General features: G+C 45.9%; 1 protein-coding gene across 1 annotated transcript; it reads right to left on the bottom strand.

Moving 5' to 3' along the window:
- Positions 1–5,981: 5,981 nt before the first annotated feature.
- Positions 5,982–9,571, bottom strand: LOC148055879 (uncharacterized). Its single transcript, XM_087758756.1, has 3 exons — positions 9,443–9,571; positions 8,371–8,556; positions 5,982–6,086 (listed from the first exon to the last, which is right to left on the bottom strand). Exons 1-3 carry the CDS (start codon positions 9,479–9,481, stop codon positions 5,982–5,984), a joined length of 330 nt encoding a protein of 109 aa, XP_087614882.1. The 5' UTR covers positions 9,482–9,571.
- Positions 9,572–14,537: the final 4,966 nt, after the last annotated feature.

Genomic DNA, 14,537 nt, shown 5'->3' with positions numbered 1-14,537 from the left:
CCAGCTCCTAGGTTGAAACATCACCAAATCTTTTACTACATCTGCTTGAAAAGGCAGGCCAAAAGAGCAGGGATCAGTTCATACTAATCTCTCCTCAGGTCTGTGTTGTGCAATGCTGGTTTCTGTTCCTCTTCGTGCAATAATAAGCTGCAACTGCTGCTTCAGGGATTCTACAAAGGGTGCAGTTTATGTAATATCCATTTAGAAATAACAAAGCTTTCCTTTCTGGGCCTTTCATGTAGTAGTCCACCCACATGCAGGCGGTGCACACAAATGACGTATCACCCGGGGGCTGAGACTTGCTGCAGAAATTGATAGTAAGCCGTTGTTATTCTAATTATGTGGCCGTCTTTCTTAATTAAAGCTATGCCACAGGTCATTTACCCTGGTGCAGAGTCCACGAACATTAATTCTGGCAGTGTTTTGGAATCAGAGAGTTCTCATTAGCATAGGATTGGCTGTGAGGGAAGTATAATCATCTGAAACCCTTTACAAAGGAATGTAAATTAGCATCTATGCCTCCTGTGTACTATTGACATAGTGAATTATTTTACTGACTAGAAATGAAAATGAGCACAGAGCAATGATATTCATATTTGCAGCTCAGGCTATATGTTTGCAGTGGGGATTTGTGTGTGTGTCTCTATCCACAGCCAGAAACTCCAATTATCATCTCTGATGGCTCACCAGCTCTTGAAGCTCACGCTCCTCCCCATGCAGAGCACTGCAATCTGTTTACACTGAAGTAATGACTGAGAATAAAAAATAGACTTTATAATGCCTTATTAATCTTGATGTGCTTCACTCAGAAGCACGGAGCCCCATATTAGGAGTGGATTAGGTTTGGGAGTGGCTTCTGAACCCCCTTCTAATAACAGGAATCTCTCTCCAACTTGTCCAATCAAGCAATGTTTGAACTTTGGTCACAAACCATGCTTCAAGATAGATCTTTGGTTTTGCAAAGATTGAAAGAGGCCTCAAGAAGAGAAAAAATGGCTGGTTTTTATCAAGTACCTCAGCACTGGTTCCACACATCATCAAGAACATCACCCGCAGCTAATCAAAAAACATCCCTCCAAGGAGACAAGCTAACAGTGATCGCCCATGCTAGAGCCAAAGAAAGGGACACCACACCCAGGAACAGAAGCCAGATGTTCTGACCACTGATCCCCTGTTCCATCTATCCCACACCATTGCTTTTGCATTACGTGATTATAGCAGCATAGAAATAATAGATGCAGTTTTACAATAGAAATTGTTCTTCTAAACAGTCGAGTTCTTCTTTACTTGGAATAATTACGTCCCTGGCATAGTTCCCATCCTGTTCAAAAGCCAAGCAATGGTCACGGCTAATAGCCAACCATGGCCAAAAGTACCATGGCTATAATTTTGGAAATTCATTTTCAGAACAAAGACTTATGCTCCTGATAGGAAAATACAGTCAGGACATTGAGCTGTGATATAAATGAATATAATATTTTGCTGGCATGTATCAAAAAAAAGCTGTATTATTCTACACAGATACAATCAGAGTAGTCCTTCTTGAAGCAGAAAAAGTCAGGGAGTGGCAGGATAAGTCCTGTTTTCCTCAGAGTTAAAGAGACTGGTTCTAAGGTGTGACCCTTCTGGCAGTATTTACTGGAAGAAGAAAAAAAAAACAACTAAAGAATAGGAAATTGTACATTAAAAAAGAGCAAAAATAACTATTGATTTTAAGGGCTGCATGTAGACTAGGATAAAGCAGTATGCAGTAAAGCAATTTCATTTCTATTTAATTTATATTATGATATTGATAAGATTACCAGTAGCACAGTATCCAAGTAGTTCACAACACAGAGGTGTTATTCCCAACATCATAGTTTTACAGATGAAGAAATGAAAGTCCAAATTCTCAAAGCTATTAAAGTACACAGACAAGGTATCCTGACAAAGTGACTCGCACTATGGTGGGTCAGGAAATCAAATTCAGGTTTCTCACTCCCTCAGCAGCACTCAGATAACTGGTCCAAGGTCTCCTTTCAGTGGGATGGTTTTGCTTTTGTTACAGTATAAAATAATTTTAACCAAGACCATATGGTGTTACTGAGTCCTATCCTGTACGGATTTAAGAACTGTTCAATCTCACTTCCACTCTGAGGAAAGTAACACGTATTCTTTTGAACATTCAAAGTGATCTCGTGTGCGTGTGTGTGTGTGTTTGCAAACAACTCGTAACTAATTTCTTTTCCCAGGTATATCTCTGCTTTTAGCAGCCATTTGCTCCTGGTTCCCAGTCTTCATCACACAGTAATCCAAAACCAGCATACTGGCATCAGAATTACTCAGTCTTCAGGGCGAGAGGACAATGAAGGTTGTGGACACTTCCACAGAGCATCTGAATGACGTGACAGAAGGCCTGGAGCTGACAAAGAGGCTCCTTACTCAGCCAGGAATTGAATGTATTTTGCATCCCATGGTTCTAAGGTGTTTAATCTGTTTTCTGGTTTTTGCTGGAAAAAAAAAAAAAAGTTGGGACATCAGTTAACAAAAACTGAAGCTTGGGCCATAGAGTAGTTTTGGGAGGCAACAATTCAAACACTCCCCACTGCTGTCTGTGATTGAACTTTTGCACCTGATTGGACGTCAAAAAACTTGTAAGCCACGAAGTTTTGTCCAAACAAGGTGAAAGCAAAGGAAGGAATCCCATTGATTCTAATGGTCTGCTAATATGACTGTGGGGTGGGTAGGCAGCAGTTGCTGGTTTTAGTCTATGGAGTTAACAAATGTGGCAAAGTTGTGGCAGCAGGACCTTTGGCAAGGGGGAGCATCTAAGCCAATCAGACATGCACACGTCCATAGGACAAGATGTGATTCATTGGATAGGGCTGAGAGAGGTGGTTAATGTCACTGCAAGTCCATTCCCTATCATCTTTGAGAGGTCATGGCAATCAGGGGTGGTTCCTGATGATTGGAAAAAGGCAAATGTCACAAATGTGTTCTTGAAGAAAGTCAAGAAGGAGGATCCAGGGAGTTACAAGCCAGTAGGTGTCACCTTTCAGTCTCTGGAAAGGTTATGGAGAACATTTCCAGGCACACAAAGGACAAGAGGGTGATTTGGAACAGCCAGGATGAATTTACCAAGGGCAGATCATGCCTTACCCACTTGGTTTTCCTCCATGATGAAATGATTGGCTCAGAGGACAATGGGAGAACAGCGGATGTTGACTTTAGGAAGACTTTTGACACAGTCTCCCACAGTATCCTCACAGCCAAATTGGTTATTGACTGCATAAGCGGACAATAAGGTGGGCTAAAATTTGGCTGGACCTTTGGGTTTAAAGGTTTGTGAAGAGCAGTACAAAGTCCAGCTGGCAGCCAGGTAATGGAACAATAGTGCCCCTCTGGGCTAGACAGCACTGTTTAGTGTCTTTATCAATGACCTGAATGATAGGACGGAGTGCACTCTCAGCAAATTCACGGATGATACCAAATTAGGGAGAGCAGTTGATAAGCTGGAGGGCAGGGCTGCTGTTCAGAAGCAGAGCCGACAAGAACCACAAGGAGAGCTGACAAGAACCACAAACTTCAACAAAGGCAAAACCAAAGTGCTGCATCTGGGACAGAGTAACTCTATACACCAGTATAGGCTTGGGGTCAACTGGATAGAAAGCAACTTTGCAGAGAAGGATTTGGGTGATTTGTTGGAGAGCAGGTTGAATATGAGCCAAGAGTGTGCCCTTTCTGCAAAGAGGGCCAGCCACATACTGGGCTTTGTCAACAAAAGAATAGCCAGCAGGTCAGTGGCAGTGATCGCTACCCTCTGTTCAGAACCTGGTGAGACCACATCTAGAGTATTGTTTCCAGTTTTGGACATACGAAAGTGAGCCCAGAGGAGGGCAACCAAGATGGTCGGGGCTGGAGCACATGGCATATGAGAAAAGGCTGAGATTTGTTGAGGGGAAATCACTGTTGTGGTTGACTACAACAACCCAAGGGGAAGGTATAGAGAAGACACTCTTTTCAGAGCTGCACAAAACCAGAAGAAGACATGCTGCAATGTGTTACATTCTGACTATATGTGAGGAAAAAAATTAATTCTCAGGGTGGTAAAATATTGGCATAGGTGTCCCAGAGAAGCTATGATATCTCCACCTTTGGAGATACTCAGAATTTGACTGGACACAGCTCTGAGCAACGTGATCTGAGAAATCTTAGGTCTTTTCCAACTTAAGTGATTCTTTGATTCTGTGATATAGCTGGTGCTGCTTTGAGGAGCGGGCTGGACTAGATGACCTGGTGAGGTCACTTTTAACCTAAATTATCCCATGATTGTGCAATTCCAGATGAGCCCAATGACTTGCATTAGACTTTTGAGAAGATAGCAAGTCCTAACCTGAAAATTTAAAAAGACAGAAAATCCATTTCCTCTATTACTGCTGGGTTTCAGCCACAGTATTAGAAGTGAGCTCTTCCTCTCCTCTCAAATTGCCTTCTCAGTTGTGATATGTGAAAGAAACAATGACTGTGCAGAAATCAGAGATAACTGATTCTTCCTTTATTTACAGTAAACCCTTGCCAAAAAAGCAGGTGTTCATTTTCATGTGCTTTATTAGGCACACTGTCTATGCTCTCGTCAATTTGTACCGCTTGTCATTAACTCCTGGGAGGCTCCTCAGGACACATCCACCTTTTTACAAAGTGCTGGCACAGCCCCTAATATAGTCTCAAATGGGCCCTCCAGTCATGGTAGCAACACAAATGCAAAGAAATCCTAAAAACCCACAGTACACACAGAGGGCTCTTTGTCTCCCAAGGAATTTTGGAGAGACAGGTAGGCCATTCCCTCACCCTCTATTTTCAGCTGGGAGGAAGCCCTTGAGATGCAGGATATGAGGGCAGAAAGGACAAATGTGTCATTACCAGCGAGCTGCTTGGGTGTGGGAGGTTAGTCCACACCTTCCCCATGGAGAGATGGAGCATGAGGAGGGCAGGGAGCCTTGGGGTGGACGCAGCTGGCTGTCTCTCTCCAACTCGTGCGCTGGGATCCCTGTGCGAGGCTTTTGCAGCCAATTGCTGTTTTCATACCAGCACCACGGCATGCAAGCCCTTTGTTCCTTGCTTTCATATTGCTCAGACCACACAGGAAAAAAGGCAGCTGTTTTCCCAAATGAAGTGTTGTGAGACTGCATCTATGTTTTTCATCCGATTTTTTCGACCTTTCTTCCCCTGCCTTCATCCTCCACCCAGCAAGCCAGGGCAGGTGAGCGGTGCCGATAGGCACAGCGCTGTTTCAGACACAGTGTGATGCATCACAGGGAGGGTGTCCCCACTGGGATGTCAAGCTCAAGGCTGGTCAAAAGTTAGACAAGGCTTCATTTGGCTTTTCTGGCAATGAGGATCAAGGAGTGAGGCTGGTGGGTCTGCTTCTGTCACAGAAAGGGGAGGGTAAGGGGTGGTTGCTCCTGGGAGCTCCGTGGGGCATAAGGGGCCATGCAGGGAGAGGCTGCCTCTCCTTCCAGGTGCAAATGCAGCCCTCGCCACCACAACCTTGGCCTTGGCCACAACGGGCCAGCTGCCTCTGCAGCCTTGGCAAAGCTGTGATGGGCCATTTTGCAGGTCTGGCCATCGACTTCCCTTGGCAGCTGCCTGGTTTGCCTGTGCCCTACGACTGCGGAAGAAGATGCCTGGGACTGAGAGGGAAAGCGTCCAAACCCGAGCTGACAAAGCTCATTTAGGCTTGGCAAGACAACTGTCAGGGAGCAGCCCTTCTGGATTCAAAGCCAGTGAAAGGATGGGACTGGCAAAAGGACTCTCTGCTGCCTGTATTTCTTTAGAAAAGCCTTGTTTGTTGTGCCACCAGTCTTGGGGCAAGGGCCTTTGAGGGAAGATGGGCAGAGCTACAGGAATTTGACTCTGGTCTGGAGAGGAGAGGAAAAGCAGGCCACAATGCATTTGGGTTTTTTTCTTTCTTAACACACGTAAGACAGAGAAAACAATGTACGTTATACAGCAGTGATGTGCAGCCATGGACTCCCGTACGTGCCTGTGGGGTGTCCATCCAGCTTGGGACTGCTGGGGTCAGCCTGGCCCAGCCCGCCTTTAACGTGCTGAAACAGAGAGCAAAAACAATTAAAACATTGCAGTTGATCTTCATGCAAGGTCCCCACGGATTATGTAGGGCTACTGACTTCAGTGGGATTTAGGTACCCTATATAACTTTCGGAAGCTGGGTTTGAGGGTCTCCCCAGATACTGTAGCTTTGAGTCCCTCCTCCAAAAACTCTGTCTGACTTAAAGCTATTGATTACTGGGGTGTGCGTGTGTCATATATCAAGTCATCCGGCAACAAAAAATACACATTCCTCAGGCTTCTTCTAGCTCTGGCTGTCAACCACAAAACTATCTTCTTCAAATGTACGTAAACTAAAACCATTTTGTTACCAAAGAACTGGCAAGCCCTCCTCCCTCTTGCTTGAAGCACTTATAGTCCTTTGAAAATGCACCAGCGGTGAGCTAAACTGCAGGAGCAAGCCTGCTCTCCAAAATGACAAAACGTCATGCCCGACTGACTTCTTCAAAGCACACACAGAAATGAGGACAGAAATTGCAGTTCTGGGCTGGGAAAGGTGGAGGAGGGAAGTGGTTCTGCCAGGCAAAGCAGACAGAGTAGCCACACAGAAACTGGTAGATTTGGGAGACTCCCAGTTCCTGCAGATGGACTCACACATCGTGACCGGGGTGAGATGGAGGGGCACCCTTGCAGTCATTCCCGTCACCTCAGTCTCCTCTGGAAAGGAGATGTGGCATCCTGCAGATGGGTCCCTAGTCTGCACAATGTGGGGGCCAAGACGCCAGCGTGTCTTCCTACATAGCCCCAGGTAGCCCCATATCAGCCACAGCAGCACTCAGATCAGGACTGGGAGGACTATTGGGATGATGCCTGGTGAAAAAATGAAGGAACTGAGCTACTGGAAAGTGCAGATCCCGTTTCTGTTTGGTAGGATTTGAAATGTTTCTCTTTTTTTACCAGTTTATTTTTATATCCTTCCTAATACTTATTAAATTGACTTAAAAACATAACTGCTAATCATCAAATACCCAGATTTCCAGGTAAAAAAATAGTCATAATTTTCATAAAATGAAAGTAGACATGATTTAGATATCCACCTGTATAAAGCCATTTGCTAGAAATATTGTTCAGAGCATGGCAAACAGCAAACACTGAATTATTTTAAAGTTGAAAGCTTTTGCTCCCAAGTTTCATCTCAAAAAAAGACAAAAACCAAAAAAACCCCAGGGTTGCTGAGAACATTTTAATATTGAATCATTTGAACATCTGGAGGCACAAATGTCATTTCAAAACCAAAAACAAGACAGGACGGGGGAAAAAAAAAAAAATCAAAACACTTCCTACCAAGTCGAAATGCTGTAAATGATGAAAAACTTGGCGATTGGTGCCGCGTTCGGACGCAACCCCGGCCGGCGTAGCAGTGTTTTGAGCTGTCGACCCACCCTTCGCAAACACGGGTGATGCAGACACTCGCGTTCCATAGACGTGCGTGCAGAGCCCCCCGACTGTTGGGGCTGAGTTTTAGGTGAAATGGAGGGTGGGGGGGGGGGGGTGTGGGGGGGTGTGTGTGGGGGGGTGTGTGCGGGGGTGTGTGCGGGAGTGTGTGTGCGCCCCGCTGCCCCGGGCGCTGGCGGGTGCTGTCCCCGGGCGCGCCGGGCCTGGCCGGGCGGACGGTGCCGCTCAGCGGTACAGAGCCGGCACTGCAGGCTCCGGGGGTTGCGGGGGTGAAGCCGGCCCCGGCAACCTCCCCGGCTCCGGACAAAGGGAAGGGGGAAAAGGCTGGGGAGGTGAAATGACAGGGCGTTTATCTCCGGATGGGGGTTTCAGCCCGGCCGGGCTCAAGGGATGTATCGGAGCCCAGGCCCTCAAGGTGCCAAGGGCTGGGTCAGGGCTGGGGTGGGGCTTCTTTCTTGCGATGGGGCCCAAGCTGAGACTGCAGCATCCAAAAATCCAGGCCTGAAAGGGCTCATTGTTGGACCCCGCAAGCCGACCACAAAAAACCTTCCAGAGCAGTGAGGATCCCATGTTGCAGAGGATCCCAGTCAGCTAAGAACTGGGTGAAATTAAGTGAAAATTCCTCTCCTTTTTTTATCTTGCCAGATGACACAAGGATTCAGAATGAGGATGTTTATAAGAAGCCTTGTTTTGTAAACCGGGGACTAGCAGACCCTTACGTTGCACTGCAGCTGGTATTTACGATGGATATTTAAGGAGGTATTTCAGTAAGAGACCAAGAGGGGCCAGAGACAGGAGGATGCAGTTCAAGGCCCTGTTCCCAGCTGGGAAGAGAAGTCCCCCTCTCCAGCCCCCCGTGTCCCTTACCTGTCTCCACCGGGACCCCTCTGCTGTTCCTGACACGCCGGAGCAGTGCCTAGCGCAGAGGGGCATCCATCCAGGTGCTGCCATCGCACAGATGATAATAGGAACAACGCTAACAGATGGCAGGTCTGAAGGGGAGCCGCTGTGCTGCCGATGCAGGCTGGCGGACAAACATTCCTGCTCTGGCAGCTGGAACAACGGTAGCGCAAATGAAATATGAACAATTTCCTCCCCGCCAGCAAAGAAAATAGCTCCAGGGAGAACGCAGGGAGAATAATTGTCAACCTCCTCTAGGTATCATGGGAACAGAGGCCATTCAGTAATCCCGGAGTAAACAACAGCTTCTTATTTTTAATACAGAATAAAACCCCAAGAATCCAAGAGCGGGTGCTGTACAATTGCTGAATTAGCTGCTCCAGTGCCCACCTCCTCCTGACCTTTCACTGAAAATCATTTAAGTGAGGCACGCAGGAGTTTTACTGTAACTGAAATGGGCTCATAACAGAGGGTGAATCGCTTGTCACAGAACAATGCAGATACACAAATGCTTCACATTCTTCCTGCTCCATTCTTCAAAGAAAATGCTGATCATTAGAGCAGTGAAATTCCTCCCAGCTCCAGCCCCTCTCCTGGGACTTGGCCAGGTCTCTCTTTCTGTCTTCAGATGCTTTTTTTTTCCTTTTAGCCATGGTTAAAATAGGCTGCAGCCTTATAACATGTACCGCAGGCTGGCCAGTGCGTCCCCAGAAACTTTTGGTAGCAGCAAGCAGGGGTGATACTGGCATTCACAACAACATACATGGGTTATCTCCGCTGATATGCACAGGGCTAGAACAATGCAGAAGCCCTGTAAACCTCAATGAAGTCAAAATCCTGTAAATACCTGCTGGTAATTGAGAATAACATACCCATGACTGGTGCTATTTAGTTCAGTGGGACTATTCCTTACAGAGGAAACTGTGTCAGACTAGCAGAGTAGCTGTACTGAGCTATAGCAAGGCTGTCACACCCAGGCTTTCCAACAGCAGCTAATTATGGATACAAAGGGAATAAAAAAAGAATAGGGTAAACATACCTCCCTGATGTGTTTTCCCAGTTTCCGGTAACGTCGCATGCCACTGGTGCAGTACCTGGCTTTTTGCCTCCTAATATAGGGAATGTCCTTTTACCTCCTGAGGAATTCAGCAGATACTCCTGTCCTCATCCTAGCAGGTACCAGGACTCCCTTCAAGCAGAGGTCTCAGGCTCCGCTGTGATCATTTTATGTCATAGCCTCTACTGCACCTATACTTGCAGATTAGCCCCTTTAAGAGGTTTCTCTGAAACACAGGGTTTGTATATGGATGGTGCAGTAAATATATGGCTACTGGCTTTTTCTATCTGCCGTAACCCACTGAGCAACTTGCCTCTGGTATAAGAAAACCCATGAGTACAAAACGGCCATAAACATACACACTGCTGTGAACACAGTTGTTGTTTAAAAAAAAAAAAAAACAGAAACAAAAACAAAACCAAAGATATTTCTATATCCAGGGCTTGGAGAGCAATGACTTCATACCCCCCAGCTTGGTGCAGGCACAGGCCAAGAGAATTTAATGAGAGGCCTGCTCAGCCCTTATCACCCTTTTTTCTTTTCCTTTCTCTCCCTCAGTCCTCGCTCCCCCTCGCCTCCGCCTGTAAACCCTGCTTTCATTTCCTCAGACACAGACACAGCAGAAATAACACGGGTAGGAAGCATGTTTTCCTCCACTAGATTACTCGTACCCGGGAGCCCTACTCCAAAATGAATTCTTCAGTCAGTATCTCTCACCCAGCCTCAGCAGTGGAAAAAGCCCCAGAGGGAGACATGAAACACAGGTGATCCCTCTAAACCCCTTTTTTTTCCCTCCACCTGATTCAGGGGAGAGCAAAAAAATCTGCACATTCCTGTAACAGCAAATAATAATGAGAAAGCCTCTGGCATTTCTCAGAGAAAGACCTTAATATATTTTGCCAGGAAGGTTGGTTGAACACTCTTGCAGCTTCGTAACCCTTCATTTCTGTACGCAGGGCCTCGAAATCGTTAAGGTCTTAGGAGAGCGCGGAGAGCTGAGGAGCAGGGGGGTCTGCCTTGTGATGTGAGCAGCAGCCAGGCTGGCCAGGATTTTGGCACATCTCCTCCCTGTGATGGGGAGGATTTGGTTTCCATAGCAGCAACGGCGTGATGTTTTCCCTGCTTCCTCCCCAGGACTTGTGTTCCACAATTGCATGGGAGTTGTATTTCACCTCAAGGCTTTCATTTTCCTGCTGCATGGTTTCGCCATGGTCCAGCAGGTCTGCCGTTTGCTGACACCCGTTTGGGGAGCGAGGCGGGGCCCTGGTGATGCCGTGAAAGCATCGCTCTCACCTCCCTCTCCCTCTTAACACCGCTCCACAAAAGACGCAGTGTTCCCTGTCCCCAACTGACTCATCTTCACCAAGGTCCCCCTTTTCCTCGCTTGTCTCCAGCAATCAGCTCACGCATGCCTGGCTTTCCATAACAGAGCAGAGCTGTGTGCAAGCGCCAGGCGCCCGCACAAAGCCGGAGCGCTGTGTGTGGAGGAAATGTCAATAGGGGAACACCAGGCTATTTACAAAACCCCTCTTTATCCTACGACAGAGATGCATGTAGCTGTGAAAACAGTCGTACCTGCATATACTCCCCTTTTGATTTTACCCACGTGAAATACAGGAAGCCTCTTATTTCTCTTGTTGCAGAGAAGGACTGGTTTTTGCCAGCAGAAAAGAGAGGAAAACATGCTCAGAAGTAGGGTGGTGTAACTGCAAACCACACCAACTATTCTGGGGACTCGTAGGAGGATCTGGAAAGCAAAGCCAATTCATTTTTGCAGCTGATCTGTCTTCAAAACAAGCGCTCCTTTAGTTTTACACATTTGGCATTTGTCTGCTTCAGAATCACCGGACCAAACTCTGTTCTTATTAATACCATAAAATATTTTCTTCTTCAGCGTGAAGTCCATGCAGAGAAGAGGCCAAATTCTCCCTGATTGGTTTCCCGAGATATGGGCACACATGGTACGTTGTGCACATGTGCCAATGGTACCTGTGCTCTGGGAGACCCCAACCCATGTATCTGGGGCATATGCACCCCAAGGAGTCCTGCTGGCAGGCGGGATGGACTGGAGCTCAGCACCGCACTGATGCAGCCCCCAGCTTTTAGATCACAGTTGGCACTGGTCCTACCAACACAGAGGCTGCCAGGCTGAGCTAAGGTGTATGCTTTTTGGTGCAGGCTAACCATGTAGGGAGCAAAGGATACACACCCTGGCGCAGCATGGTGCCTTGCCCTCTTGCGGAGGTCTCAGTCCATCCACTGTTGGGAAGTGCACGGTTTGGCATCCACCCATGCTCAAATACCAGTTGAGACTATTCCTCTGCTCCTGCCAGCTTGTTCCGACACTTCAGGCAAGTTAATTTCCCTTCACCTGGGAGAAAGAGGGTTCACTTATTGGCATAAAGATGTTTTTTCACCACTCAGAGGTGTTATTTATAGTCACTAATGTTTCTAAGCACTTTGAGAGAAGTGGTTTTGTCATTACTTTTAGTAATACCATTGGACTGATGTGGTGGAATAGCCCCAAAGGCTGCACTCACGAATCAAGACCTCCTCGTGGCAAGCGATGCTGAGATAAATTTGACCACAAAAAATCCCATTAATTTCCATATGTCACTGAATTCTCCAGTCGTCTTGTAAGAGCCTTTCGCTGGAGCGCAACATCTGTTCTGGCTCAGAAAGATGGTAGTAAACATCACATCTTAATTAAAACTGTGTGTACAGTTGTGGGAGACATACCAGTACCTCCTAGAAAAAAAGGATCTTAATGGCTTTGTTCCCAGGTGCTGACAAGAAATGCCTGTTACTCTCATTGTCTTGGTGAATGCCGAATCTCCGTTTGTCAGAGTCAAAATAGAGTTCAGAGGAAAGGCAGTAAAGGCAGCGTGTCCCTTGGCTGCAGAAAATAACCTTGCCCTTCACAACCAGCCCCTCTAGTTGGTAAGAAAGCCCCTCTAGACGGCATTTCAGAGGTAACAGATGTAGGTCACACATTCAGCATGGTATCTGTTAGGTAAAGCCCCTCTAGACGGCATTTCACAACCAGCCCCTCTAGTTGGTAAGAAAGCCCCTCTAGACTGCATTTCAGAGGTAACAGATGTAGGTCACACATTCAGCATGGTATCTGTTAGGTAAAGCGACTTACACTCTACCCTTCTTTTCACTACATTGGAAATCTCTCTAAATGTAATGACTTTTTTCAACCATGCACAAATCAGGGCAGTCCTTCTACGTTAGCTATTACATTCGCAGTCAGGCTCACAAATTGACTGCAATGCAAGCATTTCTTATTCTCGGTTTCCTTTTCTTGCAGACCTGGTAGCAGGACTAACATAGCGATCACCTCACTCGAATATGAATATAACAGCTTCAAGAACCTGTTTTCAGCATTCGACCCTCACCTGGGCACTGTGAATTTCCCAAAAAGTAGAATTTCATGAGAACTCTGTTCTAAAACTTTTTTGTTTGAATGAGATTGAAACCAAACTGGAAACTCCTCGGAGGATGCACCAGCTTACTCAAATTGTTAAAACATCAGTTTTAGTTGAATTCATTCAATAAAAGGACCTTTGCAGAGCCCTTCAGGATCTATCTTGATATAGATATAAAAATGAATATTCAGAATACGTAAGTGAGAATATCCATTTCACTGAGCATCTGCTGAAGGCTTCCATGGTTCCCACATCCCACCAAGTTCCTCTGAGGCCAAGCAGCCTGTGAGTTCTGGATCCCCATTGCTAAAACATCTTCTCAGGAGGTAAAATAGGTGCTGTTCTTCTTATCTAAATGCAGTTGTCTGCCGTGTAGTTGTCCACACCTGAGCCAGGTGGCTTAGATGCTTTTTGTAGCCAATGGAAGGAAACAGGCCCTTCTACGTGCAACTTGTCAGACCTAAATAGCTTAGGATGAAAATGAGCAGTACCCAGCTTCTCTCTACTCACTATAAAGGAGGTCTTTCTTGGTTAACTAAATCAAGTGGAAATATCAGTATGTTTCATCTGTCTGAAGTCAAGGAGTGACAGAATGATTTAGGCTAGTCTGGAGCTCCAAAGCCCTGATCAGAGAAAGGCTAACTTCAAAGTTAGATCAGGTTGCTGAGGTCCTTGTCCAGCTGAGTTTTGAAATATCCATGACTGGAGATATCATTGCCTCTCTGGGAAGCACCCTCACTGGGAAGGAAGAAAAAAATCCTTACATGCAATCAGATTTCCCTTGATACAACTGCTAACTGCTGCCCCTTGTTCCTTCACAGTGCAGCATGAGATCCTTTCACTCCGGGTTAGTCTGGCTCTGTATTTCTCATAATCCTCCATTAGGGAGGGCTATAAAGGTGGGAGTAAATCCTGTCCTTAGTTCCCTGGTTATGGGGCAATGATCATCTGTGTATTCTTTGAAAACTCAGCAAACCCCAAGATGTTTCAGGTTAAGTACTGCATGCTCAAATGCTGGGATTTCCCAGGAAAGCTTTTTTCTCCATCAGAAAATTTATATCTAGCACTAGTGCTGAAGTGGGAAGATTTACGCTAGGCCACTAATTTATTTTCTATTTTGGGTTCATCCTTCCTTTGATAGCTGAGCTGGATTTACACCTCTTGGTATAATCTGATGTTGGTACAAGCATGTGTTTTGCTGTTGGAGGCATCGCACAAAGGCTGTCCCACAATCCAGGATATAACTCTTTCCTTGTAGGTCTTTCAGTCTATATAAAGCAACAGCATAACAGAGTACAAAGCAGATAGAAAGAGCACATAGGTCACAACTGCACGGCTATGTGACTGTGTAATGAACTCTGTGAATGTACTTAGGTTTTAAGTTGCAACCTGTTTTTTACAGTTCTGTTTCTTTTCTTCTTCTTCTAGCAGTTTTGTGATCTGCTTGTTGTTTTAAAGAAAATTAATGAACAAATAAAAACAATGCAAAACTTATCCTATTTTATTCCTGTTTCCGTTAGGGAACTTAGTATGGTAGTACAGTAAGTCAGCTCTACAAGATAAATATAAAAAAAGCTGATATTCAATCAGTTTTGTTTTGTTATGGGCGGCGTTGACATAAATGCTGACCATAAGTAAGAGTTCAT

Source organism: Nipponia nippon, unplaced genomic scaffold (assembly GCF_047370975.1).
Source record: "Nipponia nippon isolate SJK-2023a ecotype South Korea unplaced genomic scaffold, ASM4737097v1 scaffold_2, whole genome shotgun sequence".
Lineage (NCBI taxonomy): Eukaryota > Metazoa > Chordata > Aves > Pelecaniformes > Threskiornithidae > Nipponia > Nipponia nippon.
This window is presented reverse-complemented; position numbering and strand designations above follow the sequence as displayed.